Source organism: Silene latifolia, chromosome 3 (genome assembly GCF_048544455.1).
Source record: "Silene latifolia isolate original U9 population chromosome 3, ASM4854445v1, whole genome shotgun sequence".
Classification (NCBI taxonomy): domain Eukaryota; kingdom Viridiplantae; phylum Streptophyta; class Magnoliopsida; order Caryophyllales; family Caryophyllaceae; genus Silene; species Silene latifolia.
Window position 1 is genome coordinate 5,995,469 of NC_133528.1, and position 17,175 is coordinate 6,012,643.

General features: G+C 39.8%; 2 protein-coding genes across 2 annotated transcripts; both read right to left on the reverse strand.

Moving 5' to 3' along the window:
- Window positions 1-12,429: 12,429 nt before the first annotated feature.
- LOC141648574 (uncharacterized) lies at window positions 12,430-13,005 on the reverse strand. Its single transcript, XM_074457303.1, has one exon. The coding sequence runs from the start codon at window positions 13,003-13,005 to the stop codon at window positions 12,430-12,432; it is 576 nt and encodes a 191-aa protein (XP_074313404.1).
- A 62-nt stretch (window positions 13,006-13,067) lies between these two features.
- On the reverse strand, window positions 13,068-14,744 carry LOC141648575 (uncharacterized). Its single transcript, XM_074457304.1, has 2 exons — window positions 13,842-14,744; window positions 13,068-13,724 (listed from the first exon to the last, which is right to left on the reverse strand). Exons 1-2 carry the CDS (start codon window positions 14,742-14,744, stop codon window positions 13,068-13,070), a joined length of 1,560 nt encoding a protein of 519 aa, XP_074313405.1.
- Window positions 14,745-17,175: the final 2,431 nt, after the last annotated feature.

A 17,175-nucleotide genomic window follows, 5' to 3' on the forward strand; every position in this document is an offset into this window, starting at 1 on the left:
ATTTAAGCCACAAGCTAGATAGGTACCGTGTTTGGCCTTCTTGGCCGGATGAGGCACTTCCTTGCCAGCGGTAGAAACTGTCCCTCTCCTCTTACGGATAAGAGGAGATCCCTCCGCGTCAGAATCCCCCTCATCGGGAATGTCAACAATCTCCACCTTCTTAGGGGAGGGGATGGGAGCGGGAACCGCTGTCGACGCCGTTTTTCGCGTCCGACGCACTACGCCGCTAACAACCCTCGCCTGCGCCTCCTCCTTGCTCAAGGCCTTCAGCCGCTGTTCCATAAGGTCATTCGGCGACGTCCTACGATCATGGGCTAGAGCCTTGGGATGCAAGTTAGCAACGGTTTTATCTTTGTGCAGCCCCATTCTCCGAAGAAGGTCCTCAGATAGGTCCGGTCCAAAGTGGTCTGCAAAAGAAACGAAGCAAGAGTCAAGTAGAGGAAATAAATCGAGGTCCGAGAAAACAGGAACATTGAGAGCGGTGATGGGCCTCACACCGACCCCACTCACCCTGCGCTAGGGCCGGTATGAGGCCAACATAGCAAAGCGGCTCATCCACGAAGAATGATGCGTCGGGGGATCCATCTTTTCGGCATCCCACTCTTATCCACCTCGAAGAGCCTCATCGCCAGCCTCTCGTCCTCCTTCAGATGGACCCTGCTGGCGTCCATTTTCAGATGTTTCCGGGTGACCCATCTGTCATGCTCCGCCCTGGTCTCACACCGCAAATTAACCTGGTGCTGGAAGGAGCAGGGCAGCGGATAGTCGTCCGGCACCTTAACGTACACCCACCGACCCTGCCAGTCCTTGCAAGAAGAGAGTTTGTCAACAGAGACATAACCCTGCTCCGTTTGCACACTATACCATCCGACGCGGCCAGAGATCGATGGTTTAAGATGATGAAGTCGGCGGAATAAATTCACCGTCGGAGCCTCTCCCTTAAAGAGACAAAGCCAGACGAAACCGATTATGGTTCTCATGGCCAACGGGTGCAGTTGGGCAACGGCAACGTTCATAGCCCTAATTATGGCCATAACATACCCGTTCAACGGAAACCGGAGCCCGTACTCCAAATGCCGCATGTACACGCCGGTGTGGCCCGGTGGAGGGCAACAGACGGACTGACCCTCCCCAGGGATAACAATTTCATATCCTCTACCAAAGAAAAAATGGCCCTCGAAAAGTTTCTCGCCGGAACAACTGGCAAACTTATGGGACCAAGCACGGTCAAGACCGATCTTACAGACATAGCCGTGATCCATGACGTACTGTCTCCCCTCACTAGGACGAGATATTTCCTCCTCCTCACCGAAATCATCACCAAAATCACCACAAGAATCTTCATCCTCCCATTCCTCCAGAATTTGAGGATCAACTTCGGGAGAAGGAGACCTATGACCCTCCGACACAGGCCCACTAGGTCCAGCATCAGCAGAAGACATGTTCACAGCAAATTACTAGCAAGATAAAAGAAAAATTCGTTTGTTTACCTTAAAAGGAAAAAGTGCTCGCCGGATCAAAGACTCTGAAGATTGGAAGAAAAGGAAGCCCTTGAAAGTTTAAGAAAGATGAAGATTTTAGGAAAATTTGAGAAAATGAAATTAGTGACCAAAATCACGGAAAAACTGCCCTATTTATAGGAAAAAAGCCCATAAAGAAGGACCAATCAGAGCACAGCCCATGGAGCGACAGCCAATCAGCGAGCAGACACGTGTCGAGCATGCAACCACGGAATGTCAATCGTCGCAACAGTTAAACGTCAATCAATGCAACAGTGACCAAGCGTCTTCAACACGCCCATTCACATCTCTTCGACTATTCATCTTAAACAAATTCCTAGGTATCTGGTCACCGCCTGCCACCTGATCAACCAAGCAAGGAAGCACCGGCCGGGAGCAATCAAAATCAACCGGCACTCTCAGCATTGGTCTCGGCCAGCGTCATGTTCTTTTCCACATCGGATGCCCTTTACGCATCCATGTGGAGGGGGGATATGGTATACGGTACGGCCTAACAAGAGCCGCGCCGATGCAGAAGAAGAAGCCGATACAGAAAAATTTTCTAAAAATATGCAGAATATATGCTCAACGTACATCGGAGCCCATACCACGGCATAGACTACGCTGGGGGCAAATTGATGGGGCATATTCTGCACCGCTGACCAAGTCAACACATTGAGCAAGGTCAAAGATATCCACAGCAAGTCAACGACTTATACAGCCTGGCCGATGCAGCCCATCGGCCTGTTAGCCTGTGTCTCGGCGTGACAACCTGCCAGCCGGGACACATACCCGCGTACTCATATCCAAGGCCCCTCGGCGGTGAGTCAACATGACCCGCCGGCCTGCCATAGGTCCCTCGGCCGAGGGGTAGATCAGTCTTTCCACCTGCTAGCCACTTGGCCACTTGGCCACTACGTGACAAAAGGTGAAAGCCTATAAATACTCCTCAACCTTCATTGAGGAAAGGATCCCACAACTAAAACCAAAATACACTATTCATCTGGTAATATCTCCCTTATCTCTCTACAATACGTATCTAGCCAAGGAACACAGCTTAATCCTTTAAGTTTACTGACTTGAGCGTCGGAGTGAGTACGCTTGGCACACAGCCAAGCCCTCAGTTCGTTCATTGTTGCAGGAGAGGCCGAGAGGGACGACAGAAGCAAGAAGGGTTCAACTCAAGACATTATTCTACAAGCCACGGGTGGTAACTGATAACTGCTCTGGAAATTACACCCGGAACAAGGTTAAAACCCATCAAAAATCTAGCTAATTCAGCAGTTCTTGTTTCGCAACCTAAATCCATGACCAGCCTCGAGATATAACAAACTTCAATTGAACACAAAATCCCATAAATCCCCAACTCAGCCCCGAAAAGAAAAACCTCAAACAAACACTAAAGACTCAATCAACTGTAACCCCAAAAAATTAAGCAGAGACGTATTTTAGTCAGCACCATTATCATAATTGCTAATCTTTTTTTTTTTCACTTTACCGTGATTCCACTTACAATAATTCGCAAATTTGATCGACAATTGCCCAAAAGCAAAATCCAGCTAAATGATCACATAACCTAAAAGATCTTTCCATATAATACACAACTACCCAAATAAAAGCAAAGATACTTGATAAGCACCAAAATGAAATATGAACCCAGAAATATGAACCAATAACCACGCAGGAAAAGCAATGAATATGAACCCAGAAATGTAAATTGCGAAATAATAAAAGTGCCCTGATTTAGACATAAGGGGTGAGATAAACTCTACCCTAACGTAATCCATAAACTACAGAAATGTAAGAAAATATGACGCTGGCCGGTGATGTTGATCAACCCTGATAGCAAAAAGCTAAATATGCATAGGGATTGTAAGGAAAATCTATAAAAAATCAACAGTGACGGTAAGGACAAAAAAATGAAAATAAATCTCACAGAAGGGCATCGTTAAATAGGGGAATCAAAAACGAATCAAATGTGGACAAATCAAATATCTTCAAAGCCGCAGAATAAAATTGGGGAAAGCTTAGCACTTGAATTAAAACATTTAAGCATCAGTCAAAGTTCCAAACAACCTACACTGACCAATGTCCACTCCAACCTCAGTCTTATGTCCCAACTCCTTCCCCAGGAAATAACAAACCCACCCCAGAAATCAAAGATCAAAATAATAAACATAAGCAACATAAAAACCTAACTAAACTCATTTAGTAACTTACATAATGATTAGTGAGGCTGAAAAATGATTACTATGTACTCAATAAGACAACCAGGTACAATGAGCAGTGACCTAAGTGTAAACAGTACAAGGCAAGCTCTGAAGATCGAGTAAATACCGACCTTCCATAAGAAATCTTGACCCATGCCTAAAGGGGTTCGAATTAATCACCTGAAACCATGCACTCAACATGAGTTACTTGAAAGCAGAATACAAATTGGGAAAGGGAAGCATTTGATTTAAAACATTTAAGCATCAGTCAATAAAGCTCCATAACAACCTAAATTGACCAATGTCAACTCCAGCCTCATGTAGTAATGTCCACAACTCCAGCACGGGGAAGTAACAAACCCAAAACGAAAGATAAAAGTAATAAACAATAAAGAGGATTAACGATAATGGGAATACGTAGATAAATGAATACAACCAAGCGGTAGCGATAACCAAGGCAAATTAGCAAGAAATCTAGAATACGAAGATCAATACACTAATCCTAAATGCCAGAAAACAAAGATGAAAATAATTAACCACAAAAAGAAAGAAAATGATATTGGAAAATGGCAAACCAATCAAAATCCCGCCAACTAATCAGCAGTAACAAAGCACAGTATTGATAATCAAGGTAACGCAAAACCCGAATCCCACCCAAAGTAACATAACAGAGAGAAATGGAATGGCAAAATACCTGATTGTTACCGCCACCGTCATTACACGCAGCCGTATCATCGCCATCACATCAACTCCTTATCGTCATCGCCATCGCCATCATATCAAGGCCGTATCGTTTCACTCCTCAACAACTATACATGCAATATAAACATCACAAACAAATTATAAACAAGAAACCCCTTTATTTTTAATAAACTGAAATGAGAAGGAGGAAGTAAACCCAGAAACAGCAAAATGAAAATGGCAGCAATACGAGAACAAGGAGAAGCGGCAAAATAAAAATGGAAATAGGAAAAAAAACCCAGAAAACAATGAGTAAATTAAACTAACCAGCAACGAGAACAAGAAACCAATAGGAAATAATGAAAAAATCAGCCATCGTCATCAGCAGCAGCATTGCCATCGTGATCACGCCGGTTCACATCGTCATCGTTGTGTGAGCGTTGACCGAAGAGGGAAAAGTGAAGTGGAGAATGGAGGGAGGCATTCATAGATGGAAATAAAAATGGAAATGAGTGGGTGAGAATCATACAAAAATGTCGTAAAAGGAGTGGGTGTGAGAGAAATGGAGGGTAGGGATTCAAAGGGGAAATCAAGGGTTGAGAGAGAACAGCTACTATTCATAGCTACAGTTGCTTGAAGTCCTCTCTTTTTAAGGGTAAAGGATTTACATTAAAATAAAGAATAAATCTAAGAGTAGGTATTCAGTACTTTTTTTTTTCCTCTTAATCCCCTTTTTACTAAACTAGTTGGTTGCCCCGCGCGCTTTCGCGCGCGGCTCCCAAGATATTTTCATTAATTCCGTCTTTATCGTTTCATTTTATTATTGTATTTACTATTATTATTCGATCATATTTCCAATTTGTAACTTGTCTAAATTTTTTAAATTTATATTTTTTTTAGAAAACTTTCGTTCGTAAGTTGTTATTTTTTGTTTAGTTATATTTTACTTATAAGTTAGGGACAATTGCTATTTTTTTTTAAATTTCTTCTTGATTGTTTCATGTTATTATTCTAAAATATTTTATTATCTGCTCATGTTATTACGAATTTTAATTTTTTGTTTTTTTTTTGTTTTTTTTAAACGCATTGGGTTAAAATTATACCGGTCATCAGTATTTATGTTTTTTGTTTTCATATTTTACTTCGAACTTACGGATATGTGGCTGTGTTTTTTTAAAACCCTGATCACTTTGATGTCATTTCTTTGATAGGTTAATTCCGCTAATATCATTATGCATATAACTGTTATGTACATTTGTAACCTATTGTATTGAAACTAAAGATTGTTATTGAGGTAATTGCAATCATTGACATTAAAGCTCATTACTTTTTTTTCCTTAGAACACCTTTTTTTGGCGAAAACAACAATTTGTAGGACATTGATTAGGGTTACTAATATTGAAGGTGTACATTTAATAGTAGAACATCTTTTGATTGCAACATCCGTGCCAGTTCAGCGGTGAAGTGTTTAAAGCGCTATATTGATGTGGCTGTAGGTGGAAACAGTATCCGCATCAGCAAGTTTCCTGCCTGCACGTTTCCATGCGTACGCAATTTTCGTGTAGTGCGGTTTCTCTGTGAAGTATTGGGAGTCCCTTTTTGAAGCCACCCATAGGTATGGGCCTTGTTCTGGTTTGTACGTGCTGAACCAATCATCCCGACCATGACTCATTTCTTCAAATTTCTCTTGTAACTTGAAAGCGAGTCTGCAGTCTACATCACTTGTACCGAATTGTATCCGCACAACTCCTGTGAAATGAGATGTGCTGCTACATGTAACAGGAGATAAGGCTTCAATAGGATAACCGCCTTGGGTCAGAGCGTTTGCAAGTTTTCCCAGATCTTTGCAAGTGTATCGGCCATCCTTCGTATAGCCGGGAACATTGGTTAGGATACATGTGTATGGATACACAAATAGATTTGCCATTGTAATTTTAAAAGTTAAGGATTATTTTGTATTTGTTTTTTGTAAAGTTTTGGGAGTGTGCTTCTTTTATAGTTGTACTTGCTTGTCAGTTTTGGAATTTGTATCGTTTAAATGGTTGAACTGGTGAATTGAATTGGTGGAGATTAAACTCATTCATTGCATTGTTAGTTGGTTCTGCGTATTCTGCCTTTTATTATTATTTTTTTTTTTTTTTTGGCCTTTCTTGGGTTGGTTTGGTTTTGGTGCTGCCGTTTCATTGTGTTTGAATTAATACCTTTATTTACTTTTCCTTTTCTGTGGGCTTGGTCGTTTAATACTGTCATTTTTGTTCTTATTTTTTTTTAACGCATAATTAATGTTATATTTTTGGTATTCTGCAGTTGGTATTACTGGTTAATTAGCTTGATCATGGTCATTTTAAAACGGCAACTGAAATTTTTTTTTGCAGAAATTTGTTGTTGGACTTTTTGTTAATAATGTAATTTACCAACTGCAGCTCTATGAGTGCTTTTGAAAATAGATTGCAGATAGATTTTCTTATAGCTACAAACAGTACCATTGCATTGTGCAGCGTTTAGAATCACTGTCACTCATTCCCGTTTCTAATATGCTAAATAACTAACGATTGACATAATATTATTTATGCTACGCTCTTAGCACACACATTGAAAATTGAGCGTCTCCGTTCTTTATTTTCCCTAATTGAACCTCATAACTGTAGCGTTGCTTTTGGATACTTCTGGGATTTGGGTTGGGCTTCTCTTCTTAGTTGTACATCTCAAAGAATGAGCCGATAACATTAGCATATGCACTGACTGTTTCTGAATGGGCTTGGATGTCCGCTTCAATTTTCACACCATCCTGCACCTGCACATAGTCGACACTACTTGTACGGAAGTACTTATCATCAGCCATTGTAGCAACCCATAGGTGAGGTTGCTGCTGATTTTGGTCGTTGTTTAACCACTGATTGTACCCATGATTTGCCTTTTCAAACATTTTTGCAAGTTTAAAAGCTGAAATGCAATGTTCAACGGTTGTGCCAAACTCAAGTATGACCACTCCTGTGAACTGATTTCCAACCCAAACTGGTTTAACCTTGCTGACTAAATAATCAAGGTTAATAAGACTATCCCTGAGCTTGGTGAAGCTCTTGCAGACGTAATGGCCTCTGTCGTCATGCCGTGGTGCATTCACCAAAATACAGGAGTATGGCCGGGCAAGCAGGGTAGACATTGCCATTTTTGATGGTACTTTTTTTTTTTTTGGGGGTCTGTTTGGAGAGGATTTTTGGAATATTTGTTTATTGATTTGCGTTGTGGTTTGGTGCTTCACAGAACGTTTGAGGTCTATTTATAGGTGAATACAATGCAGATGGCATTTAGAGGGAGACTGGTGAGGAGATTCTTTTGTAGAATATGGACACACATTAAATTTTAGTTGGCAGTGTACTTGCGTTTGAATTAACTATGTGTTGTGTAAATTCCTAAGGTACCAATGATGTTGATGTATGCTTTAAAGTGGTTTTCAAGCATAGCCTTCCGTACATTTTTTTATTAATGGTGGTGTATTTAGTACTATCAATGAAGCTTTATACATTATTTAGAGTTCAGGTACTCACATTGGCAGTGATTTCTTGTTGGTTGTTGTTCTTCTTGAGGTTTCTTTTTGGCAGTGTCTTTAGTTTGGTTGACAAGACACAGCTCTGACTTTCTTCATATATTACTAAAGTGCTAAGCAACAAATTATTAATTTAATGGTGAGTATTTTGGGTGCTTTTAAGCTGCTGTGATTAACTCCCTTTTTTTTAATAAGCATCTATTTGTTCACACCAGAAAACTTTGGGGTGGGTGTATGTTTTGTATATAGTTGTTGTTTCGGAGCTAGGCTGTGAACCTTTTCGGTTCGCTGTTTGATTATAACTCAGCAGTTTAGATGCATGATGTTAAACAGCCTGCATTTTTTCTAATCTGCATTAACTGTAATCTAATAGTTGGTCGTTTAACCAAAGAAAGCAACTGATCCGTCTGTCTAAATGACATAGCTTTTGCCTTTGCCATGACACTGCCTGGGCAAGAAGTTCCATTTGTTATTTCGTTATTTAAATAGTTAATTATACAGATTCTCGCACTTACGTTTTATCTGGTACATAGTACTAAACATCTATTAAGTTCAGTAATAAGCTACTGAATTTATTCCGCCATCGGCCTAGTGCCATTACAGGTATACTAATTAACCGCTAAACATGCTGTAGTTGTACCTGCCAAATAACATTGGCAGCAAAAGTTACACAAGAGCTTTCTAACATCCTTTGTAAATTGGAATTCAGGTTAGAGACAGCTGTTTGAGAATCCACCCCAGCACCTGAGTTCTGGAAAGGGATCTTGTTGGAATAACTTGGATGTAAATGTGAGCATTTCTTATTTGCCTCCCAATTTGCCCAAGGTAGTCCTCCCTTTCCTGTATGGCAAAACAAATTGCTAGAATTAAGGTTATATTACAACATACATGTTTAGGTATGATTCTGCGGTGTGAGTTATGCAGTCCCTTGTTAGTTTGCTAAGTTGTATGTTGTACTTTATATCCAGAAATAGGCGTAAAACTTAGATTAGATGTGCATAAGCCTGTGATCATTTTGAATGAGGAATGTTTAAATTGCACGGACAGCTTGTTTACGTAATTTAAGATGGAAAGTACCTGAGGGAGCATGCAGTATAAGGTTGTTGCATCCACTTGTAGTAGTTTCTCTGCGTTTTGGGTTAATGCAGTGAAAAAATAGGTTCCAATTTCATCAGTAGCTTCAAATGTTACAGCCATCCTGCAGTTTAAATTGTTTTTGCACATTAGAGTTTGTATGTTCTGTTTATAATATGTTTAGTTAACAATTTGTTTACCTGGGAGTTGAAATTGCCTTTTCTGTGAAGCATTCCGTGCATATGTATCCAACTCCGAAGTCCTCATTGTTACCTGTTCCACATTCACTGCAACCCAGATATAAGCGCACCTTTTTATGATCAAAATCCTTAAGCTGCACCCTTAGCCAATGCTGTTCTTTTTGTAGTGTGTCCTGAACCTGCTATTTTCCAAAAAAAAAATGAAATTATCTTTATACCGTAAAATAACCTGTAAGCGTCACTTGATAGGCTATTTATTGTGATAAAGATGTATTCTTACCCTCTTCTGTAGGAGGTTTTGTATTGTAATAATGAACCTTTGAGTTTCTGGACAGCGCACTTCACAGATATGGTGGTGCTTAGCAGCTAGTAGTTCTTTATTTGCCCCCCCCCCCTGTAATTTATGGTTGTGCATTATTAGTTTTAAGCACATATATTCAATCATGAATTTTTATTTCCTCACCAATCACGAAGTGTAGCAGCATCTTCCCCTTGTGGATTTGAGTTGATGAATGTTAGGTGGGTCGTTGCAAGTGAGAACCCTATATGATTGTCATAGTTAGTTGCGTGAGTTAACATTTAATTTAGGACTCCTGCAATCCTTCAATTTGTGATTTAAATGTAGCTCACCTTTTTGGTAAGATGTCATTAGAGCCGTCATTCCAATCACAGGGAAGTTGTGTGCAGTAATTTGCAAATTCCTGCAGACATTGATGGTTGCTTCTCCCCAGACTGTTACTATCACCATCTGTTCAGAACTACACCACCCAAACACATTATAGTTGTTTCTACTTTAAACTTTGGTTGGCAGCTCTAGTTTACATGTGAATATCTGTACCTTTGGTCAATGATGAAAATATCAATAACATCCCATGGGTTGCGGTTATGCCTAGGAACTTCGTATTTTTGACCAACATAGACAACAATGGCCAACACATCTGCACATTTACAGGTTTCATGTTTTCTGCATCAAATAAATATACATTTTAATTTTTCAGTGAATGGATAAAATTCACATAGAAATAACGGCTGCAGACTTTTCCTGTATATCAGTTTTTTTGTAAACTCAAACCACCTTAGAATAGAACAGCTTAAATTGATATGGTTGATCACCTTTTGGGGTTTTTTCTCGTTAATGGCAGCCTGCAATTCTTGTAGTTGCTTGTTTCTTGTGGTTTTGGTTAATGTTGGTGAATATTTTGGGTAACTCTGACTGGTTGTATTTATTTTGCTTGATTTTAAATGGGTGTTTGGGTATGGTTTATTTCACCACTTACACACTCAACCTTCCCATTCTACGGTTAACAGTTATACCTCAATAATACCTCTTGTCATTTCCACCATGCTTTTGAATGTGAAGTTCCTGCTTTTTATTGTCAGTGGTAGGTCCTTGTCCTTTGTAGTTCTAGTTTTCTGGTTTAGATTAGACTTTTTGGATAAACATTATCAATCCTTTTAAAAAGTATAAATAAAGTACTAAAAGGTTTTGCATTCTGAACGAGAAATGACAACTCCCTAATGCTTTTTAAAATGGTTTACCTAGTACAACCTAGTTTACTTTAAAATAGTACTCTTTGAAATACTTTACTTATTTGTAATCTATTTCGGTTCTTAACTTTTTTTAAAAAGGTAGCTTAGATTACGTTACTTTTTTTTTTTCGTCACTTAGGTTAGGCCTTTAACTTTTTTTTTTTTCCAAATTTTTCCTTCACGATTAAAGCTTTATAGGAAATGGTTTTAAATTTATTCGCGTGGTTCAGAACTTTTACAAGTAACCCAGTTTCGTTTGAATGCGCCATGTTCATGTAAATGTAATGTTTCACAATTAACATGTTGTAAGCATGTCTCCCTGTTCTGCCCATATAGCGTAAGCTGTTACTTCGTAATTATTCCTCACTGCTTTAAACGGCTTCACTGTGCAACTATCTGGCAGTGTTACTAACTATTTTCATTCAAAAATAATGTATTGTGCCATGGAAAACAATAACTCTACCATATTGCTGGATTTAAGAAGTACATGGTAATTGGGTTATCACCGGCACAAGCATTCGTATTAAACAGCCTGCAATGTAATTTTAATACACTTACCATTCTCGTTCAGAAATCAATAGCTGAACGTAATACTGGGATGACAGTAAATCTTAAAGACATATTCTTTTTACCCTTCCCCTCCCCAAAAAACCTTGATTTTTCTTACAGAAATCACTGGAAAATTGATTCTAGTGTCGATTTTTACAAAGCAACGAAGGACAGTTTTCGAATACATGCTCGAACCCTGTCCTTGTTTGATTTGCATATCACCCCAAGCACCCAAGTAACCAAAATGTTCCTCTACAGTAAAGAGTTTTTGTATCTGCTGGATAGTTGTTCCTAAGACGGATTCCGATATAGGCATCAACTGAATATCTGCAAGCCAGTTGTATTCCCTGTAACATTCAAAGAGCAACTGCGTAAGATTTGTATTATGGAGAACATATTAATGACTGATATATGAGTAAATAAATAGACTGATCTATGTCACAAACCTGGATAGGTCATCTAATCCCGGCCCGCTGCAACACTTCAAAGGACACCACATTCTTCACAAAATTGGCTGATGTGTCAGCAGCTTTTGGAATATGAAGGACCTTCAATTCCTGAGCAGATCTAGCTCGGGATAACGCCACATATAACTGGCCATGGGAAAAACAAGGCTTCGGTAGATATACTCCAGCGCGCTGCAATGTCTGACCTTGAGCCTTGTTAATTGTCATTGCAAAACTAAGTTTGATAGGGAACTGTTTTCTTTGGAAATTAATTGGAAATTTGGAGCTCTTAGAGGGTTTCAGTGTTATCCTTGGTAGGAAAACGCGCTCCCCTGTGTAAAATCCAGTAGATATTTCACACTCAATCATATTTGGGAAAAAACGTTTGCAAATTAAGCGCGTGCCATTGCATAGCCCTGCTGCTGGATCCAAGTTCCTTAATAATATTACCGGTGAATTTTCCTTCACAACCAGCTCATGAGGAGTCATACCTGGTGGACAAAGTGAGTTTAGAAACTCACCAGGATAGACATTTGAATGGTCATCAATAACGCTGTCAAAGCTCTTGTAAATATGACTATGGCCTGGGAATTTATCTATTAGCATACAATTTATTGAGTCAACATCATTATTCCTTGGTGTTAATATGGCCCTTTCAGTAAATATGTCAGTGCTGAAAGTTTGCTCTTGAATTTATTGGAATACAGCATCAATCAGTACCTGCTCTGGTTCCTTTTCTACATCAGGTGTAATCATTAAATTATCAGGCAGCTTAATTAGCCCATTTTCAGTGGTCTGTAGTTCTCCATTACCTAGCTTGAGCAAGAATTCTGAGAATTCTGGATCAGCCCTAGCCCTGATGTTTTCAGTGAGGCTAAATTTGGTCAATAATGGCCAAATAGCTGAACTTACAATGCTCGCATCTACGGCCTCTTGTTGTGTACGCCGGGGAAGAACTGGAAGCACCTGTCGAAAATCACCACCAAAAACAATAACCTTTCCCCCAAAGGGTAGATCACTACTGCAAATATCCTTAAATAACATATCAACTGCTTCAATATTCTGCTTTTTAGCCATGGACGCCTCATCCCAGATTATCAATGCTGCTTCCCTTAGCAAGCATGCCAAACCACTCTGTTTAGACACGTCACAGGTCAATACTTCATCAGTGTCCAGCGGTATTTTAAATCTTGAATGAGTTGTCCTGCCACATGGTAAGTTTGAAGCAGCTATCCTTGAACTTGCTGTTGGCAGGCATATCTTCCCCATTGACTGCACCTTTGCATATAAGGCTTCATATAAAAAAGTTTTTCCTGTTCCACCTGGTCCGTCTATGAAAAAGGCACCCCGGTGTGCCAGTTTTTAATGCAATTCATTATAGCCTTATATGCAGTGCGCTGTTTTACATTGAGCAGTTTCCTGGAAGCTAATTGCAAGAGAGGAATTGGAGCGTTTAGAGCATCAATGATGTCTCGATTGCCCTGCATTGTTATTTCCTGGGTAATATGTAAATGTTCCAAATTGAAATGTGCTAGGCTCTTCCCCATCCCTTCTAAAAATTGTTCAACTTTACCTGCTGTCAACTGTAATATTTTAGCATCATTTCCTGGGTATTGTTTTGCAAAATCCTCTGAAAGGGCCGAGTAATATTGTTCCCAAAATTCGGCTGGATTATTGGGGCAGCTGAAAATCAGAATTGTCGCAAAAAGGCGGCGCAAGGCATTTGGCATCTCTACATTCACAGCCTCGTCCATACACTTTTCAGCTGCATTATCTTGCTCAAGAATCCCTGTTTTTAATGCGGCCTCTTGATATGATGCACAACAAACACCGTTGACCGTCTTTAGATCCTCAAAAGATTTAGGGCTCCTTACATGCGCTAGCAACAATCTTAGGTAGTAGCGTTCACCCTCTCCAGGTGAGGCATGCGCTACTCTACCAATGACTATACCAGAGTCCCTTCGCTTCCACCCATTTTTCTTGTCTACCTAGACAAAATGTTCTGGAAACTCACTATACAGATATTTCTCCCCTTCAGGTAATTTGGCATTAGTGTTAAAAAATTCAGTTAGCATTGTTTTGGCTCTGTGTTCGTCAGCTGCAACTGTGGCAAGGTCTTCATTTGCTGCAAAGCTGATCATCTGATTGTTTGGAGTATGTACTGGGAGAGGTTGCACAGGTGGGTACACGTAAAAAAGGTTGAATCCAAAAATTCTCCAAGCAGCTTCCGGTGGGGAAACCCATCTACCAGATTGGTATCTGTGTATCTCATCAACCAACGGAGCAGCCCCCCCACTTTTCACGTTGAATAAGACCCGATCATGACCTTTATATACATATTTATATAAATACTTTACTGCGTTAATTGTTGAACAAACTTCAACATTTAAGTGGCAGTCAAACATGGCTAACAGATAAGGGTTGTAAGGCACCACCGATCTATTATCCAATTTACCCTTTCGCACCACAATTTTTTCACCAGTGTCTCGGCGCCTATATAATGGATAAGAGTCTGTTCCATTTGTAGTGAAGGTCCGGAAATTTTTAGGATAAGCTTTACTACATTCTCTTTTCCCATTTTTGGTTTGCATACAGGCGCAATCTGGGAAAGCGGGACCACATGGCCCATGCATCATATGCCCTATTACAGCTGCCCTCATATGAGGATTTTCAGTTGATGGTATTTCTGCGGACACATATTTATCAAATTTTTCTGGTGACGTGATTTTATAACCTGGTTTCAGAATTATCAGGAAATGTGCGTGTGGTAGCCCCCGTTTCTGAAACTCCACCACATTAATCATAGCTGCGACTTCGCCAAACACTTTTTTTTCCCTTATTTGTTTTCTCAGCAGCGTCAGTTTAGCATGGAAGATACGTGCCAGAAGATCTGGCCTGTCCTGCGCTTTCTCACCAGGTGCCAATTCATCCTTTATCTCAGCCCAATTTGGATTACACGTTATAATTATGAAGAGATCTGGTTTCCCGTATTTCTGGACAAGGGCCATTGCATTTAAATACCGTCTTCTCATATCCCTAGGCCCCCCTAGGAATGACGGTGGCAGCACTATTCTTTTACCAACATTACACGTATTTGTTTTCACCAAGCTCTAGCGTGTCTAGGATTCCTTGATAAAGATCTGCACGAATGGTGTCCTGGTTTAAGCGCAGGAAATCCAATCTTGTGTTTTCAATTTTGACGTACATGTCTACAATGAACTGTTGAAACAGTCTTCCTCCTCTGATAACCATGTTGCCTGGCCTGATCTGGAATTTGTACGCATAATATTCTCTACACGATATGCGTTTGTCAGCTCTTGTCCGCCTTTTCGCTGCATCTGTGACATTTTAAAGACAACCTCGGTATTTATAGCCCGTGCCTACCACACAACAAAGATGGTAACAGTAATAAACTTAAACTTACTCGAAACTTCTGCTTGTATGAGTGATTCAGGTTCTCCATTTAAGGCTTCAGACACCGGGAATGAAGAATTGCCTTCACCATCGAAATTCGGACTTGACTGTTTCTTTAATCCCTGATGCCAACCACAATCTCCCCGAGGGAATAGAAGAGGATACTGTAATGGGTCATAGCAACCATAATAATGCTTAATGCTATGTGTATACGCACCATTTCCGTATGCAATAATATGAGGACCTGCATTTCCTTGTATAGCAGTATTATCTGGCCACACAGCAGCCACTTCGTCAGATGTAGGTGCATTATACACACGCTGGTCATGACCTAGGTCAGTTGTAAGCACTATCCTTATATCCTGAGTGACCTCTATCTCCTGCAAAGATCTAAAGAATTTTCCATATGGATTATCATCCATTAGCCCCATAAGAAGGGTAATTAATTCTTCCTTCAAATTAGGGAACAATCCTAAACGATTTTCCCTTTCATGCTGAGCATCATAGAAGTATAACTGCAGATATCTAGGAATACTATCCATGGGAATTAGATCTGGAAAATTATGATAAACTTGCCCCTGTGCTTTGAAAACAAATATCCCCTTCAAAGTCTTTGAATCGAAAGTTCCTCCCAAAGAGGTGAAAGCAAATAGGTTATTATACAACCTTGCAAATTTTTGAAAATGCAACGTTTCCTCATCTCTAGCAGTAAAAAGCCGTATCAATTCTTCAGGATATTCATTAAATGCCAGTTTAATATCACCATTGCAACAGCAAATATCCTTTGCTTCATATTCAAATTTCTTTGCTCCACATTCTGCACAATAGGTTGGTTCTTTCAATTTGCTGGCTTCTGATGGCACTGGTTTACCACCAACTGCAGCTGGCACTTCTATTCAATATTCAATATCAAAAGTCATTTTTTCTGGACAATGGTTGCTTTAATACCTATACTGTTATTTATAATAAATTATTTGTGAAAAAGCCCGCAATATCAAGTTTGGTTGTTTATTAAGGAGCATTACTCTTGTTTCTCTGGCGTTTCCGTTTGGTTCGATCCGAGTTTTTCTCAGTTCTTTTGTACAGGTGGTATGTTTCGTCGAGACCTATAAGGTTTGGTTGGCCCTGAGCATGCGTCGTGCATATCTTGACCTGTATTGAACGACGAAAAGCAACCACCGGTATTTAGTACCTGAACTGAGTGTTGCAACGTTAATTATATATTTTTTTGGGTCTTAATAACATATTGCAAGCTCTCAATTTGTAGATTTAAAGGTTTCTTTACTTTGGTTTTGCTGCCTACGCCGTTTCCCTGCATGATCAGGTTCTACAGTTGCTTCAGTTGGCCTTGGAATTCTCCTAGATCTATATGACTGGCTAGCCGCCTGTTGCTGTTCGGTTGATACATTAGCTATCTTCTGTTTGCCAGTTAAGCGACGCCTTTTAACAGGTGTAGTCTGACTCTCTGTGTCCACTTCAGCTGAGACGTGCATAAATTATCAAATAGAGGTGGCAGACAATTCAAAACGCTGGCGAATTTTGAGTATACAGGTATAGCTTACACTGATAATGTTGCTCTGATAGATCCTGTGCAGCTTGATATGCTTGTTAATTTTGCAACCATTTTTGTAACTCACATGATATCAGCTTATTTATGACACCCTGCATCGTGGCCATTGAAAATACATCCGCAAACCAAATAATACTATTTACTAATTTCCATTTAATTCAGATTTCTGTGACCTGTAACACCCACACGGTATACCTGTATATTTCACTCTATCACAAGTTTGCTAATAAGTAAACTAACCACCACTAAAATTGCCCCCTACATTAAAGGCACAACATACTTTGTAAGTGAAAATTCCTTCTTGGCCAACGATAATATGCACATTATTCTTAAATAATTTCCCCTAATATGGTACAATTCAAATTACTACAACTGATCAAAGCGTCATCGAACATCAAATATTAAAATGCCTTTACTCACCTATACTTTGAGAATCATCCATCAACATGCCACGC